This window comes from Macrosteles quadrilineatus, unplaced genomic scaffold (genome assembly GCF_028750875.1).
Source record: "Macrosteles quadrilineatus isolate MER2022 unplaced genomic scaffold, UCM_ALF_1.0 Scaffold_3__2_contigs__length_128488019, whole genome shotgun sequence".
NCBI lineage: Eukaryota > Metazoa > Arthropoda > Insecta > Hemiptera > Cicadellidae > Macrosteles > Macrosteles quadrilineatus.
This window is the reverse complement of record NW_026542596.1, coordinates 23,231,692-23,250,296: the sequence shown is the minus strand read 5'-3', so window position 1 is coordinate 23,250,296 and position 18,605 is coordinate 23,231,692. Positions and strand designations below refer to the sequence as shown.

General features: G+C 31.5%; 1 protein-coding gene across 13 annotated transcripts in view; it reads right to left on the bottom strand.

Moving 5' to 3' along the window:
- LOC128988605 (collagen alpha chain CG42342-like) overlaps positions 1-18,605 on the bottom strand; it is a 323,334-nt gene that overhangs the window by 135,588 nt on the left and 169,141 nt on the right. For 8 of the 13 annotated variants that reach the window (XM_054410032.1, XM_054410043.1, XM_054410034.1 and 5 more), the window contains exons 2-4: positions 8,692-8,762; positions 7,380-7,415; positions 6,774-6,809 (exon numbers count right to left, since the gene is read on the bottom strand). In XM_054410032.1, coding sequence (XP_054266007.1) covers positions 6,774-6,809; positions 7,380-7,415; positions 8,692-8,762 — 143 coding nt within the window. The remainder of the gene's footprint in view (positions 1-6,773; positions 6,810-7,379; positions 7,416-8,691; positions 8,763-18,605) is intronic. The other 5 variants (XM_054410036.1, XM_054410041.1, XM_054410038.1 and 2 more) reach the window with 3 other exon arrangements.

Genomic DNA, 18,605 nt, shown 5'->3' with positions numbered 1-18,605 from the left:
CCACGGACAAAAAGAACAATGTAGAAAATTTGGTTACCTTATCAATAGCTCACTTATGTTTTTGATGATAAAAATACTAGCCAAGTTAACCATTGGATTGCTTTTCAAGAATTACTCTAAGTACCAAAACACTACCGTGCACATAATATAGTTTATACATTTTGTAGCATGAACATTTGAACTAGCTTAAAAATAAAAATTCGAGTAATTATATACATACAACAGTAAGAAAACATTCAAATTCTTAAGAGGAAATCGCATTTGATGTAACTAATGTGTTTACAAACGTTTACGCAAATGTGTGTATAGAGCAGTTGCTAAAAATACTGACTAGTTAAATACTTTCACTAAAGGTGTTGGAATGGGTAAGTACATAGTCTATCGATTTAAATATTTGCTTTATTAAAGAGGGTTATAAGCTGTAAATAATCAGAAATTTATTTTCACAACACCGAGTAAACACCAGAACAAGCGTAACACGGAAGACAAACGCTTGGTTGTAGCGGCTTTATCAGAGGGATGCTCGGAGGCTTGGCCACTTAATTTTTCATTTTGAGATTACTTCTCAAGATAAGTAGCGTCCTCGTAATTGCTTTTTGGGGTTGGAGAGTTGGGGAGCTCCTGTTAGGGGAGTATCATTGTTGGATTGTTACTAAACGCGTTTCCTTTTATCTAAATCCCGTAATAATGTGTTTATTCGTTTGTTTTCCAGTACGAAAACAAATTGATAAATTTGGTGGATGTTTTGGGTCCTGATCATTCGGTCATAGTTGTTAGTTGCACTATTCTATGTTTACAAAGCTTCAAAATGTCAAACCCCCATTGGTTATTTGTGTGATGTGATTCAACTCTAATTTCTTAGAAGCACATTTGTCAACATGCAAACAATTTTATAAATTATTACATAACACTCTAAGCAAGTGAAGTTTTTTTTTGTCAGGTAACATTTTAACTGTTTCGTGAGGATTTTAGAAAACGCTACTGCCAACTACAAGCAACTAAGGAAACAAAGATATAACTAACAAGGAAACTAAGATAGTAGAACTACTTTGTCTAAAACAACTAAAAATATTACGGATACTGAATGCTCAAAATTAAATTAAGTCACAATTCACTATACAACTTGCCATTTCGCACTGAAAAGCTACAAATTATAAATGAGATTAAGAAACCAATGTTTCAAGAACAAATATTTACACTTTTATATTCCTCCAGCCATCAACAGATGTGCAATAACGAAATAAAATACCATACTAAGATTATAATATTGAAGTACTAGCTGACCCGGCGAACTTCGTATCGCCTAAGTTATAGGTTTCCCCTAAGACAGACCGATGGAAAACCCGGCAGACGTTGTCTGTTGTCTTGCCTTTGACTATTTTTAATTTAAGTACCGTTACGTTTAATTTTCAAGATGATCTCGTTCGCATCGCTCAACCACGTCCTGGTTGAAGTTCGTTCGCTACGCTCACTCACCTTTGGGTTGGAGCTCGTTCGCTACGCTCACTCACCTTTAGGTTGGAGCTCGTTCGCTGCGCTCACTTGCCTTCAGGTTAGATGTTCGCATCGCTCAATCACGTCCTGGTTGAAGTTCGTTCGCTACGCTCACTCACCTTTGGGTTGGAGCTCGTTCGCTACGCTCACTCACCTTTAGGTTGGAGCTCGTTCGCTGCGCTCACTTGCCTTCAGGTTAGATGTTCGCATCGCTCAATCACGTCCTGGTTGAAGTTCGTTCGCTAGGCTCACTCACCTTTTGGTTGCAAATTAGCTGTTGTCATAAATGTAAAAGAAATAATAGTGCTGCACCCTGTTGGTAATCCTTGTAACTTTAATGCTATTGAACATCATAGAACAGAACCAACTTGTTTAATTGAAACAGCTGTTAAGATTCATTAATTCCATTTCTCATAAGGTTAACATGGGAAACTCCAGAGCCACTGGGGCGGAGCCCTTTTAAGAATTTCGAAACGGGAAATAGTTTACTTCCTATTCGCATACCTACAGAATTTACACACCAAATTTCATAACGATCGGTGAAGTCGTTCCGGAGGAGTTTGCAGACAAACACTGTGACACGAGAATTTTATATATTAGATTGAACGGGAAAAAAACGTAGAATATATAGTTGGACTAGATACCTCTGGATTGAGATTTTAATAGTTTTTATTACTAATAATTAATTGTCTTTTAAGCAATGTTTATACAAATTTTTACTAAATCAAACCATAAAATAATTGGATATATTTGACAACACAATTTTGCACCTACAGCCACGGCCTTCTTTGTCGTCGTCGACATCTCAGCAGAACAATTATCGTTCGCCTTGAGGACTTGTAGTAATTAAACACTCAACAGGGTCTTTAAATCGTTCACTTCGTTACAGAAATTTCAATCTGCCGGCAGCACCTTTCAATTATCCTTAATGAAGGCTTTCCTTTTACTTTATACTTGATCAGACTTACCTGCAGCATATATTTATTAATTTCTGCTATTAATTGGTTGGAATCAGTAAAGGAAATGACCTTATTGAATTACTTAGTCAAGTAAAACAGTTACTTGGGTATACTCTTTTACCAAATTGTTTATAGGCCTATTCGATGGCAGAGTTAACAATATACATTAACTTAGTTGCCAAATTTATACTTTCTGTTTTTAACTCATAGGTTTGCAAATCGAAGCACAAACTATTACTTCATAGTGAAATATGTATAGTTACAAGCTCTAAAGCAATCAAAATTTATACCAAATGCTGATGGACAAATTGGGTAATATGCTTGTTGGGTATGTTTGTTTGAGGTTTCCTGAAGCAATTTCGACACCTGGAAGTAAATCAGTCCACCCAAATTGGGTAATATTTTGAATATTTTCTACAGAAATGTACAAACTTCAATATTTGCGTTATTGATGTACTAATTTGATAGTTTATAGTTTAAAACGAGGGAATTATAATATTTATTGTTTAGTATTCATATTTTTTTATGCAATTTAATTTCGTTCTTTGGAATTGGTATCACAAAGTAAAAGAAATTCATTATGGCAAAGTATTTTCTTCACCTAAAATATGGTTCATATTCTTTACCCATTTTGTTTTGAAAGTCTGCGTTTACAGTTATAAGACAAAACTATGGCTGTGTAAATTGACCAAGAAAACGATTTAAATAACGAAAGGTTACTAATGAATATACTGCACTGAGTTGTACGAGTATTAATTAACAAGTTTAGTTAAGTTGTATCAACAATCAAACATAACTTAAACCTGAAGCCAATCCTGGGATTTATTTGTAGTAATGGAAGTTCTGCAGCTTGGGATTTACTGGTTCTTTGGTGCAGTTTCAAACATTAATGGCTTTTTTAAACTATTTATTGGGATACAATGTAGAAGAAGAAGGAAGAATATACAGTATTGTTAAATGAATGTTTTAAGTCGTAAACTTGCAATTTTACAGGTACATAAGCAGGGTATTCTACGGGGAATGCTATTTTTTATTTTCACTTCAAGGCAAGTGAAATCGTTGGCTCCGAGTCTATGATGAGATACTCAAGTTACTGTTCCACGAGTAAATTAAACCAGTATTTCATTTCCCCATCCTTTCTGAAAATATATGTTTGCTGGTTAATAGCAACGTTATCTTTCTTGTTTTTGTATTGGAAAGAAAATAAGTGTGAGTCATACAGGTATATGAGTTATAAAACAATTATTTACTTAAATAATGTGATAAGTCTATCATGCAAGGTTTCATAGTTTTGAGGTCAGAGTAGGTTCTGTATGAATTGTTAATTTTGTACATTATTTTAAATTTATTAAATTTTAATGTTATAGATTTATAAGTATGCAGGCTAATCGTATCCAATTATTGGTTAAAAATTAAAGTTTAGAGCTAAAGAACTGTAGTAAATAGCTAAGATTCTATAGTAAGCAGTCAAATGTTTAAAGTAGATAAAATATAAAATAAGTCCAAAATATCCTAAAGTTACAAGCATATTAATAGCCTGTATTTAGAAAAATCTAAAACTGTATATTTGGTAAAATTCTGTAACATAAGATAGGGGTTGAAACAGAACAAATGTGCGTACTTATTTTTTATTGTTTTTAGCTTCCAAACTTTCGTATTAATTGGTCCATTAGCGGCCAGGGTCGATTGCACAAAGCTTTTGATAATTAAATGTCAGGTTTTGTTTTTATCGTAGCCTTTTACACATTGGCCAGTTGGATTAAACTTTCTGTAATCCATTGAATTTGTAATCAAACGAGTATTTTGGCACTTTATTATTTTAATAACAGCTGAATTGTAATTAAATTTAATTCATTTAATTGGAATCTTTTATACTTATAAAATGAAATTCCATTTATTCCCTCACTCATTGATCATTATATCTAAAACTCTTCAAGCAATAATAACTCAAGAATTAAAATTTAGGTTCCAACTAAGCTCTATTCGTACAATAAGAAGCGTTTTCAAGAAATTTCATCAGGGCTCTGTCCCAGTGGTCTTTTAAGTTTCCATTTGATTCTTATGGAGAAAAGAAAAGCTATGGAGAAATTTGTTTAAAATTTGACAGATAAATAATTATGAATCTTATACTATTAATTCTAAGACATGTAAATAAAAAAAAAACAAGTACGGTTATAAAAGTATAAGAGATTTGATTTGGACACTTTAAAAATATAAACGATTTCGTGAATTGTGTATAAAACGTTATTTTCAACCGTGGGAGCATTACCTTTCCGGGAACCCTAGTTTTAATGAAGAAAAATATTGTTTATAAGAGTTATTATACGTCTTTCTATGTTTATTTTAAAGAGGAATCAGAAATAAATGATATTTTTATTTCATTGAAGTTGTAAGTATGTGTTATGTATAAGTATGTAAGAAATAGATTTAAAAAAGATTTCATATTCAGCATATATATTTAGTTAACATAAAACCAACAATGACACTGTATTTACTGTGAGTGAAAATTACATTACGTTCAAGCTGATCCCATCTACTATTAAACTTTTTAGTAAAAAAAATAATTTATTTATTTCATTTTTTTATTAAGTTTAAATTCCTGCAGTGATTTCCAACTAACTGAACCCTATATTTCACTATTCACAATTTTCGGATATCAAAACATTCTGCTTTCGATTAACTGAGTTGGTATTTTTTAAGTTTTCGATCTTTATTCGTGGCTATTTTTGCTTGAGGAACTAGTCGCGCAGCCATGTATTTGGAAAGTTATTAAGACCCTTAACAAAGTAGGTTATTGAATATAAGTACTGTATTCGTGCTATAGAAACCACCGAAAATAGTTTTTAAAGTTTAATCATATTTTCTTGAAATGTTAAATAAAGAATGTTGTCAACAGAAAGTTGAGCAATAGTTTTAAGTTCTTCAACCCACATTCTAATAATCTGGTACTTTACCAATATTTCTAGTATTTCAATAAAGTTTAAGAAACACATAACTTTTTAAGATTTACCACAATACCATATAATATTTGTACAAAAATAAGTTAAATGTAAGTTTATAATTATATATCACTTTTAATATTTCGTTGATAAATTAAATAACGAAGTTCAGATGTATGAAATCCCTATAGGCTGTTAAACTTAAATAAATAAAAAAAACTACCTACTAAATCCACAAGGCATTCAGAGTTTACCCTTTAAAACAAATCGCTGGCAGTAATATAGTTGGTTTCTTGACGAGTAATTTTTACTAAATTTAACTTTTTCATTACTCATTCAAACTTTCAAAATATAATTTTACAAAACTGTACACAATATAAGCAAATCTAAGTGTATCTCCAACATAATAGGAGGAGACTATAAAAAGATAATCAGAACCGTATAAACACAATAAGGTGTCGCCCCTGGCAGAAAACTGACTTAACGCTGTTCTCATATTGCCTCTGTTAGTTTTAAATCTTCCAACGCGATAAGTTAAACGCTTCAATATCGCAGGAAGAAGATTGCTTCTTTACACAGCCGAGGTAAAGTAATTTCACTTCATTCTGGTATCACTTGGTGGAAATACACTTTAGAGATAATTTCAAACAGAATTACTGTTCACTGTTGCAGATGAACTCAATATTAGTTCAATAGTAATCTGGTATCACATAGTAGTAGTTCGTTGGTTGATTTCACTAAACCTGCATGAATTTATATTACAAGTTATATATCATTAATACATTTTCACGCCTAAATACAGTTGGCGTTGATTTTTCAGACTAGTTAAACAACTACCACTTACTACTTTAAATAGAAAATTTTAACAGTTAAAATTACAAAAGTAAAGAGTTTAAAAGAAGTGAACTTAGTTGAAAACAACTGATAATTTAAAAATTCACAATATATATAATTATTACTTACCTTTATCTCTAATGGCTATCTGTGAAACGCTATTATTTGTGTCAATACAATTATGTACAAAACGTCGACTATAAATTCTATCTATATTATCAATCATATAATAGCATAGGAAGAAAAAAAAAATAGTGAAAAAACAAGGAAATAAAAAAACAAATAAATGGTCATAACAGAATATAAACTTTTGAAACAAACAATTAGTGCTATAACTACAGACTACTCACACAACACCGAAAAGGGTTACTGGTAGTTAGTTATATAGTTAGAATCAGAACAGAAATAAGATAAAAACCCAAGACAAACGTAAAGACTCCGTCACCTCACAGGCAACATTTATTTAAAATCTAGAATTAGTGAAACCAACTAATCTAGATGAAGTAAAAATGCGGGACCCGGGTTAGTGAGGCTTCGAAAGTCTTACCATGTAGCCTCGGTCCCCTTTGGCGCCTTTTTGGCCCTGAAAAAACAAATCGGGATTCAAACTTTGGCGCAAAGTGAGAATGGGCGAGTGAAACGATCGATGAATATGAGTACGAAATGGGACAGCAGAGATTTGTAATACGAAAGAAAAATGTTCTCATATTTTAGTAGTAGGATAGAAGGAAGTTGAATATTATTACTGATAAAATTATTTAATATGAGTTTGAGAATTAAAGTTAACATTGTCTAATATTAAAATATTAGCTACGATGGCTCAGTCGATATCGGAGCTTTTAGACCTAGATAGGTAGTTTATGTCTGTTGAAATTGTAGACGAAACCGATTAAAACTGTAATGCATGTAGATAACTGTTAAAGTTTTAGACGTTTTTATATTAAACAAGTTTTGCTACTATACTGTAAAACGCATAAGAGTACTATTTTCAAAGATCTTGCATAGCCTAGCGAAAAAGTAATTTTTGATTACCTATCTTGATAACCAAACTTATTTATAATGCAATTCTGAAAGAAACAGACACAGAAAATTTGAAGCTTATGAATATAAACTTAAAAATAAGTAAAATATAAGATAAATAAAAGTTAAATACCGGAAAGCCATTCTTGCCAGGAGGACCCAATGGACCCTGAAAAGAAATAAATAAACAATATGTCAAAATAAATGAAATCATAATAAAATAATAAAGGAAGAAATAAAAGTATGAATAAATAGAACAACCTAAATCAAAATAATAAAAACATAAATATACAGAATTACAGTTACGTAAACGTCGTATGTAGTAATATAAAGGTAAATTATAATGTAATTTGAGTTTTTTATAGTTATTATTTCAGTGTAGTTATTGTTCTGTGCATTTATTTGGTACAAAATACATAAAATAATCAAAAATCCATTGTTACTCACAAAACAGTAATTTTGTTATTTTCACACGATATTTTCTCATTTTTTGTTCAAATATTTTGTTGTATTGTCTGATAAAGTCACTTATTATAGACTTGTTATGATATAGAATAAATGGACGAATGGATAATACGAATGGACGAACCCATTGCACAGGATGTTCAATTTTTTTTTTTTATTTCTAACATATCTTTACTGTTTTTGTTATATTATTTTTACATGGTTTAGTAACAAAAAAAAAAAAAAAAAAAAAAAAAAAAAAAACTACTATCTAAACTGAAAAGGTCATTGTTTTCAACACACTTCATATTCTATGAAATTTATATTTTTGAAGCACTCAATAATATGGAGGTTAAAATGGTACAGTAAGCAAAAACCATTTCAAGGACTACTGTGTAAGAACCAAAGGCTCAAAAAACTTTCGTTTATTTATTCCAAATAACTCAAAATCAAAATCTAACACAAAAAATTTATTCGAACACTCAATAAATTAAATGATTAATCAAACTCTCTTGCCACTATTGTGGCTGCAACCGAAGGAGATTCGGAAATATTTTGGAAGATCGATCTTGTTGATTAATGGATGCTGGGATTGCATTGGATAGGAATGACAGTTGGGCCTTGCTTTGTTATTGATATTTGTGTCCGGATATTGATATCATTTTGGAGTGGTTCTAATGCCTTAGACTCCCCAATGTCCTCCTCTGTTTCATTAAATGTTTTCAGTTAAGAGAACAACGAAGAATTCGTCTGGTAAAAGTTAGGAAACAATCAAGAAATCTCATTTGTACTTGAATATATAACCGATCATGAGTTGAAAACCATTTATGAATTGAAATACATCCGTTAACTATGCTGTGCAGTATCTTTAACACAGCTAATTAAAAACTGTCCAAACAAAAATACTGCTTTCGATTTAGAACCAAACAGCTACAAAGAGTCGCAAACGTACACCTCAGAAACCAAACACAAACTCTAAGCTAACCAACTATTAGACTTACCGATGGTCCCGGTTCTCCCGGGTCACCCTTTTTGCCCCTCTTCCCTCGTTTTCCAGGAGGTCCTGGGGGACCTGAAACAAAAAGGAATTGTTAGACGTTGTAGAGCATTGGAGTAGAAGTGGACAGGGTGTAGCCAAAGTGGCGTGGATTAATTCGGGGGATGAAAGAGAATGAGGGAAGGAAACCGACTGGAACTCGGTGGAACACTTAATACGGCTGTGAGACTAGGGGCGGAATTTGATATTTAAGCCAATTAAATATATATAAGCCTATGATGTTAATTTATTATTTAGTACCGATACAGTTGTTCCCACCTTCACATTCCCTGGGAGAAAAGGCTTTGACCTGGAACAGTTTTCCACATTACTTCAGGCTAGGCCTATAGGGTCTCGACATAATCGGATGGCTAAAAATGCAGTACTGATTTAACAGTATTTGAACCCGAACCCCAACCATGGCCAGAAGCCCAGCTAGAAGCACTGGTACGTGGCTGGTTTACCAGTAAACCAACGTTTGTTATCAAAGTAGAACAAGTACACAACAATCAAGTAGATAAATTAACTAACAAAATGCAAACATTTACTTAGTACAGGCTGACAATAGTTATTTGTGTAATTAGAGCACGAAGTAGCACTTTGCTGGCGAGTGTGGAAAGCTTTTCTAGTGCAGCCAAGAAACTTTGCGCTCACGTTACACATTATATTTTTTCTACAGTCCCTATAAAGCAGATAAATAATTACTCGTTCAAACACTGTACAACACGTTTTAGGTTATGTTAAATCCAAACGTTGAACGAAATGAGAAACGCCGCACCAGCTGAGCGTAGTCGTAGTATCTAGTGTTGCCAATTTATTTTCAATCGTACACGTATTACGTGCCTAATAAAAGCACACTGTTTTGTGTTGTTTGGTAGGAATGGTTGGCACACAAATTGTGACAAAGTAAATTTAGTGTGGCTAAAGTAAGTTAATGCAGCAATTAGCTACTTTGTGTTCTATAATCAGTGCAAGCCTGTTTTACAGGTAACTGTAGGAATAATAATAAAAACCCACTCGTGGTGAAAAGTTCGGTAACCAATCGTACATGAACCTATAAGTCAGTGCAGGGTCGCATATACGAGTGGTGTATTCTGTTTATTTATACGCCAGCTCTCTGCTGTTTATTTACGTGTTCGCGATATCAATGTGGCAAACAAACAACTACCACTCGGATACATTGCAGTTATGGGTAAACATTTGAAAATTTTTGTGAGAATAATAACTCTCTGGCTTGTTTTGACTCAAAACCATTCTGTAAATGTATATTTTCGATTCTACTCTGGACCATTTCTACCCTGACAGTACAAAAAGCTGAACTATAGACCGAATCTGGTGGAATTCTATTAGGAACTACTTTGAGAACATGAATTTTAAATATAAGCTTTAATAATCTTAAAAAATGTATCCTCACTTAAACCAAAACTGTATAGTATAGGATAAAAATGTATGAGCGATGCAACACTAAATGTTATCATCTTTGGACTCTCCAATCAAAATAATACTCTTTAACACGTAGAGGATAGGCACGTTTTCCCTTTTGACTTGTGTAATGTTTACAACGACGAAATTTTCCAAAAGGTTTTTTGATAGGTATTAGCTTTTCAAAGGTTCATTATTCATAGTATCAAAACTACTAATACGTCTTAACCATAGTTAAATTATTTGTTACAGTATTAAATCTGTAACAGTAGTCAAATAACCCGTCACCGTTTTGATGTCATGTGGTCAATTGATGACTATTTTGTTTACAAAAACGTCAGTCAACAAGTGATTAATCAGCTTTATAATTGGGATGAGGAATAAAGTACTCCAACAAGACATAGATTCAACAAAAAAAGGCAACTGATAGAGTTTATTAATTTTCAATACATTTCGTTTTCCATATTTACAACCACCCCGAAACGGTATGCCTCTCAAAGATGCCTTACGCTCCATTTAAATATGTCATTGTCCATTTACCATAATACACCTATATAAACAATTAAAAAATATTAATCTTGATGTATTCAAATCTGAACCAATCAGAAGCAAGAGAATCAGCTGAGATTACATGATATTAGCGTGGGCGGGTCTGTATTCAAATTGAATCTGAGACAGCGCAGATTACAGACCAGCACTGATTGGGAAAGCAAAGACTACTGAAGTGATTGCTACTGAAGTAATTGCTACTGAAGTAATGGAAGATAATTGCAGCAAGTAAAACAAGTGGTAATCAAACATCCAATTGTAGATAATCGCAATGGCCTTTGGCCAGGCGTCGCCGGACAACGCCCTCGTGAATATGGCTTGTGCAAATGTATATTTATATTTCTATGGAGCATTGTGTTCTTTTCTTTAATTGTGTCAGTGAATGATTGAGATATTTTGTTAAACGCTCTTATTTTGTTGCTCGCGTTAGTGAACTCTGACGTCACCAAATGCATTTTGAAAGTTTGGAAAACGTTAAAGGTTTATTTCAAGGAGAGGTATTTTATTAGGACACGTCATGATTTTGTAATGTCGCTGTATGTTGAATAACAGAAAAATCCTGCATTGAAAAATGCATATGTTAAACAAAATGTTTCTTCAATAAGCTAAATGTAAGGTATATTTATTATCCTTTGAACTAAATATTAACTTAGTCGAACAAATTAAAAATTCGTAGAATATATTGAAAAATTTTGTAAAATTATAATAATAGAAAAAATCTAACTTTCTAGTTTAACTCTACATAAAACATAGTTTTATTACCTTAGAGTCAGAACTTACTATATCGTCTGTAATGAACATGCCTATTTCCTTCAACCTACATTTCTTAAATATTTCTACAAGGCCTGCAGGATCCGCGTTTGCAATTGTGACTTAGTTCATGTTTTTCCACGTACTTAAAACACCTCAACATCACAACGGTGCCAACATTGAATTGGTATACGACTCGATTAAAAGTGTTTCCTGAATCATTTCACTAACAAATCAACCTTATAAATGCAGGTTGGGTCTATACGTCAGTGCGGGCCGTTAATAATCAACAAAGATTATTAAATCATAACCAGTTTATCTGCATGTAATCCAGTTAACTTTTAAGGTCAACAGGAAGTAATACTCTAAGAGGGTATTAGAATTAGCGAATCATAAATAATTAGTCAATAAATACTACCTTTTGCATAAAGGGATATAGTTTGACATATTTTTTTTATAATTCTTAAGGGAAACATTCAAAATAAGATAAAAATAAAATAAAATTTCAAACAATGAACATCAATATTAGTTAATATCGTGACTTTTAATATATTGAACAATGGTAAATAACTGAAAAACTGTAAATGCTTATTTAATAAAGCTGTAGTGTACACTCACGACTAATATCACTAATTAGTGACAGTGTCAATACGTCCAAAGGGTAGGTATATCATCATGTTAAGGTGATTACTAAGACATGTGCCTCAAACACAATAATATTCCCATCTACTGGTGTTACTGGCACAGGACTAATATTAGTAATGGATTCCTTTTGTAAAATGGTACATATTTTTGTAACCGAAAGTGGTCAAATGTATGATGTAAGAAAACTATTTACTTTATATTTAAGTTTGTACAAGATCGTTGAAAATCAAGACAAGTGAAAATATATTTAAGAATACAACTCCCAATAGACTGAGAATAGACTGCTCGGTTTATTTTTATTATAAATATTTCACAATTGTAAAAAAAATATATTTTTGAATTGCTCTATTAAAACTGTTCTGAATAGTTCAAGAATATAATGTTTACAGCTGTATTCATGCTATGTAAAAAGCACGTTTACAACAATATAAAGCACATTGCAACAAAGCAAGATAAGGTAAAAAGTGTAAACATATTCCTTGGACACGATTTTTTTAGATTTTAATCAATATTTTCCAAAGATTATGAAACGTTTTATGATGTTTGTATAGTACTTGATATTAAATTCTAATAGGGTTTTAGTAATATTTAAAAACATTTTTTATAGGTTACAGGCTATAGAATAGATAGAACCCTGAGTTAAACTATGTCTATGATTCGTCTCATTTCTACTCTAGTAACTCGGTTGTTTGATACGATTAAAATATCATAAAACATATATAGTTTAAGTATACCTTATATAAACAATGTAGAAGCCTGATATGACGACATGCAAAGTATATTCTGTAGACTTGATATTCTTGGACTGATGACATTGGTAAAATTCAATGAACCAGTGAACATTAATCTAGAACACCACGAAGACGTCATAAACTTGAACCATGAATAATCTTTGGCAAAATAAAAATAATATTCATCTCATGGATGAGGATATTACGTTTGCACTTTGAAGTAAAGGTTTATTGTTCAGCTTTCGCAAATGTCGGGCATTCAACTCAACAGGAAAAGCGTAAAATGTGTTATTATACTTTTAAACTAATCTTTCCACAAACACACTAACATTCTACTATTATTTATAAATAACAAAACGAACATTTCATATCACCACCACATTTTAAAATAAATATTTTTCTAACAAGTAGACATTCATATATTTTTTTCCTTTTGTTAGATGCTCTTGTCCATTACTGTAGTTTTGTAAGTCAATATGATTACCACAGTCTGGTAATAAAATAGCATAACAATAAATTCGAATCATATTACATTCATTAGTTATAAATCCAGGTTATGCCAAACTAAATTTTCTCCCTTCATGGTAAATATTGCTGTAACGAAACACATGATATAATTGATTGATTACTGTGCATGCCAGGGCTACAATGAAGCATTATATTACTAAATGCTTCAATTAAGCTGTGTAAACCAAAACTAATACTCTAGTGCTTGATTTGTAAAGCCTTAAATAGATATATGTTAGATAATCTTCAGGAGCATATATAATTCTTTTAAATATATTGCACGTTGTATTTTAATTGGGTGTCAAGAAACAAATGTTTAATAATAATGATATCTGTAAAATCCTGTGAAATCAGGTACATTTATAAGTACACCACGGATAAATATAATACATTATCATCTTATTGTTTGTTGTTGAATGAACGTTAAAAATGACAATACAATGTGTATGGTGTAGGACGCTTAATTACAGTTTTTAAGTTTTATTATTTTTATTAAAAATAACGATTAACGTGACAGATATTATAGCTTAAATTAAAATGTCGTACGATTGAATCAGATTTAGTTAAGTTTATACTTAATACAAATCTATAAAAGCAATACTGTATAATTATTACATAAATAACCATGAATAATAATTCTAATAAATAGTCTTAAAGTTATTTTAATAAGTTTAAAAAATTACTCAAAGATTATTTATTAAATTTAGCCGATTATACTATAGAAGAGTTCTCCACCTCCCTGGTATAGGTAGTATTAAGTTATTTATTATTTATTTTATTCTTAACTAACTACAGACTTATTGTTATTATTTTATTTGTTATTGTTTACTAATATCATTGTAATTGTATTTCTTTTTATTAACACTATTTATTGTACCACCTTTGTCCAAAGAATATGAATAAAGAATAAGAATGTAAATATAATATAAAATAATTTCCAGTTTACATTTCTTAGCTTTTTAAAGTTATTATATTTTTTAACAAATGAATGTCTTGATATCGTACCTATATTTTAAAACTAATGTTCTAGCTTATAAAAAATAAATGAGATTCAAAGTTTAAAGTTGATGGCAAATCAGAAATCGTGATAAAGTCAATGTCACTTGATTTCAACGGTTGAATGAAGTCAGTTGTCAACCCCGGATTTCGGTTTTACTTTTTTGTTGGGTTTTAAATGTTACTATTAATTTTAATTCAACATATTGCTGGTAACAATGTAATTAGTGTAGATTCTTTTAGTTCTGGTTGGTTCTGAATTTCTATAATCGATTCAGTTTTACTAGTGTGATAAAGTAGTAAAAAATGACCCTGAATCCGGTTTATGTAACAAAATAGTACAAAATAATGTACATATTATGTCGTTTGGACACTATCCAGGAACTTCCTTTGAAACATTACAGCTGTGTGGAGTAAAATTCCACGTCACAAAATGTCTTGAGATGCCTGCTGAGTAGAATTCAGTTAATTCGTTGGATTAAGAATCATTAAATAGGTACTACTAAACCTATAAACATAGCATACGTAACGGTTTAAATAATTTTGAGGGTATTTAGGTTCTGAGATACTGAGATTAAAATTTAGATAAAAAACATGAATTCATCTTTTGGTAGCTGTATTAATGACGTACAGTAAAAACAGGTTTAATATAAGCAATAGTGAATTCAACAATACGCATGAACACTGGGGAATTTAATATGTGGAATTAGCTGCAGTTGAAGGGGCAAGATCTAATGTAATTCATGTAGGCAATGTTGGGTTAGGCAGTGGGAGTATTAAACGTCAGATGTCCTATCTAGATCTATAGTGGAGAATTTGTTTGTTTTGTTGTAAATTTATGAAATTACCAACAAAGTTTATAGTTTATAATTTCCACAAAAATTTATGGAATGCAGTTATTATTTCGACATTTAAAAATGTGTCTTTTTAATTGGGGGTAAATAAATCTTAAGTAGACTCGTGCAGCAAAAAAATTTTACAATACGACATGATCAAGCAAACATTGGGTGTAATGATTGAAATGATAATCGTATTGAGTATTAAATACAAGAGAATCAATTGATGGTATTGTAACAATGTCAAAACCCAATACACTTGAGGGCTTAGTCAAACATGTATTACAAACAGACAAACAGACGAACACATCTCGCAATGGTGTTACTGCGACGGAGGATACTATATCGGCTTAGTTCTAGTTGTTGTATTGATCATAATGGCAGTAATAATGGTTGCACTGATAGACTGCTAAATTGGGTGAACATTGTAAATGCTTAGGTCAGCTTGCTTTTTACATCAAATTGTCATAGGTTTAAATTGAGGAGAAATATTTAAAGTTGTAATGAAAAATAATTCAAAAAGGCAATGCGTACTGTTAAAAAAATTGCATGCGAGTAGTAAATTACTACTTACTTACATGCTAGCAGGTTTATACCATGTTTTCAACAAGTACTAGAATAATGTTAGGTCTTTTGTACGTTTACGCAGAGTACATACAATTTTGTTATTTTATTACAGAAAACATTGAATTTCCGTGTAAACTTAAACTCTAGTATAAAGATAAAATGTTGAGTTGTTTAGCTAGGTGACTAAAATAGGAAAATATAAGATCAAAGAGGGAATGAGTTTATGTGCTAAAACAAAAATATAAATCAGATTTTTTAAAATAAACTTAACTAAGAAATATCTATCAAATTGGCACATAGCAATAATTGATAAATGTTCTAACAAGTAAACCACATGATGCGTTTACAAACTATGTATTCAGTTACAAATACATTCCAACACGACAAAAGTCAGGGACCAAAATATGCAGCATTCCAATACCAACCCAGACTGCGAAACTTGGTTGGGTGGGTTTATTGTTAAACTTTGTCAAAGAGAAAAGTGAGCTTTTCACTCTGAGATAGTTGTGATGTGATTTACTTTATGTTGGTTACTTTATTTTCTAAATAAAATATTCAAGCAAATGATTAGTTGTTTTGCCTAAACTTTTACTAAGTAAAAAGCTATATTTTTAATCCATCTTAAAATATTATGAGGATTGTCTATTTAAACAACTGTTGATAAAGGTATTACATTAGTATTTAAGTTATGTGGAAGTAATACAGATAAAATATTGTAATAACATTTTAAAAACAGTTAATTATTGATTGTAGGCCTAATTCTTAAAGACCTTGATGTACACTATGGTGCGTATTAGGCTTATTATGATTGACGGTTGAGTGTAGAATAGGGTGAGATTATCTTTGGAGCGTTGTTGTTGAACAAGACCAGCTGTTACTTAGCCATTTAAGCCATAAATGGGCATAAATATGCCTAACATTACTCTAAAGAACATAAGTTTTAAAATATTGTCGGTCCATCATATCAATATTCTTTCAGGTGTATCTTTCAGTGTGTATGTGTGTATATAGTGCAGCAGAAAAGATCAGATTATATAGATCATATAGACACCCACGTAATAATAATCTTCCTACTGCCGTTACCCCCTCCGACTACATACAACCTACACGGATAATATGTTTAGCGACAGAATAGCTCGATAGGGTTCACTGCCATCTTTCGTAATTATATTTTAAACCAAGGGCTTTGTAAGTCTTATGGTCCAAATATCCCCTTAATGAATTTGGGGCATACTTTTCATACGTTCCATAAGAGTGCAGTTTGAGTGTAGGATATGTTCAACCAATGGTAGGATGGAGTGATAGCCCTTATACTTTGTTCATGGCTACGACCAGTTTTTTAACCAAAGGATCCTCCGGGCCTAGTTTCGACCTATATAATATCTTGTGCCGTTAATGCGATGATGAGTTATAAATAGAAGCACTCTCCTAAAAAGAAAGAAAGCAACTAAAACAACCCTTGACAAAGAGCTGGGCTTATCAGACCAGTACTACATCAATCTCTGACATCCAAGAGAACTACATGATTTTGAATGTATTCATGTAGATGTATGGAATACACGTAGTACAGTTGGACCTAAACTTTTAGGATTTTACACAATCTCATTTCAAGCTTTGATGAAGTAGCTTAAAATTCTAATCACATATATTTCTCAAAACTATTTCTCGCCATAGTAAGATATAGCACTAGTCCGAATTAACAATAATATAAAGTCTTTTGTTGAATTGCTATAAGTCAATATCAGAAAAAGATGTGGGCAGTTCTAAAATTACAACGCTTATACGTCAGTATTTAGTGCATCCTTTCATAGTAAGAGTTTTAAGAATGAAAAATATAAAATATTCTTATTTAGGAGAACGTTTAGTAATTACAAATGCTTTAAGTTACTTACCATTTATTAAAGGAATACCATGAGAGCCAAAACTATAACACGTATAGTAATAGTAGGGCTTACAAAACCCCACTTCGTCAATACTATGAGAAAAAAAAACATTATTTATAAGAAGATGCTTGTGATTAAATGTAGTCAGAGTATATAACCAATTACAAAATGAATATAACAAAGTATTACTAAGAACTTTTATCCTTGAAACAGTAGGCCTACTGAAAGTATACAGAGGTATGTACTATATTATTTATTATATTAAATTTTTATGTCATTTGATTTCTTAGTAGGGAGGAAAAAAATCTTACAGAGCTTAATGCTTCTTAAATGAATTGTTCCATTAATTTAATCCTTTGGCTTTCGTACTTGGGAACGATCATAAGATTTAGGCAAATTCACTTCACACCACGATGCAATAGTCTTAAACCAAGAGCTCATTTTAACCCATCTTTGAACCACACTCTCTCCCATAGGGATACCTCCTTGGTTTGATGTTTCAATTATACCAAAAGCAACAACCCCTCCAAGGGTTTGGTACTCAGACTTAACACATTCACCACCAGATAACACAAATCCTCTCATATAGCGGAGTGTGGTGGCTGGTAGGTAAAGATATACGAAGTTTATAAAGTTTATAGTTTAATAAAGTTACCTAGTTTATAGTTTAATAAAGCTCCAGCAAACAATTTTTAACAGCATTGCAAGTCTCACAGTAATATCACAGAGAAACTCTAGAAGTTTAAAATATTCTAAATGTTGATGGTTTCTATGAGTACCTACTCGAAAGTAGTCTTCTACTCTACCTCATTGGGTTAGGGTTTTACTGCTCAAATATTATATTTTACCGTTTACGCAAGAAAAAATATTTTATAGATACAGAACACTCTTAAGAAAAGTGGTGTTTGATGATTTGTATATGCAGAAAGTAGAACCAGTCACACTTGCTAAAAGATCAATTGATTTATAATTTAACCACTAGAATAGAAAAAT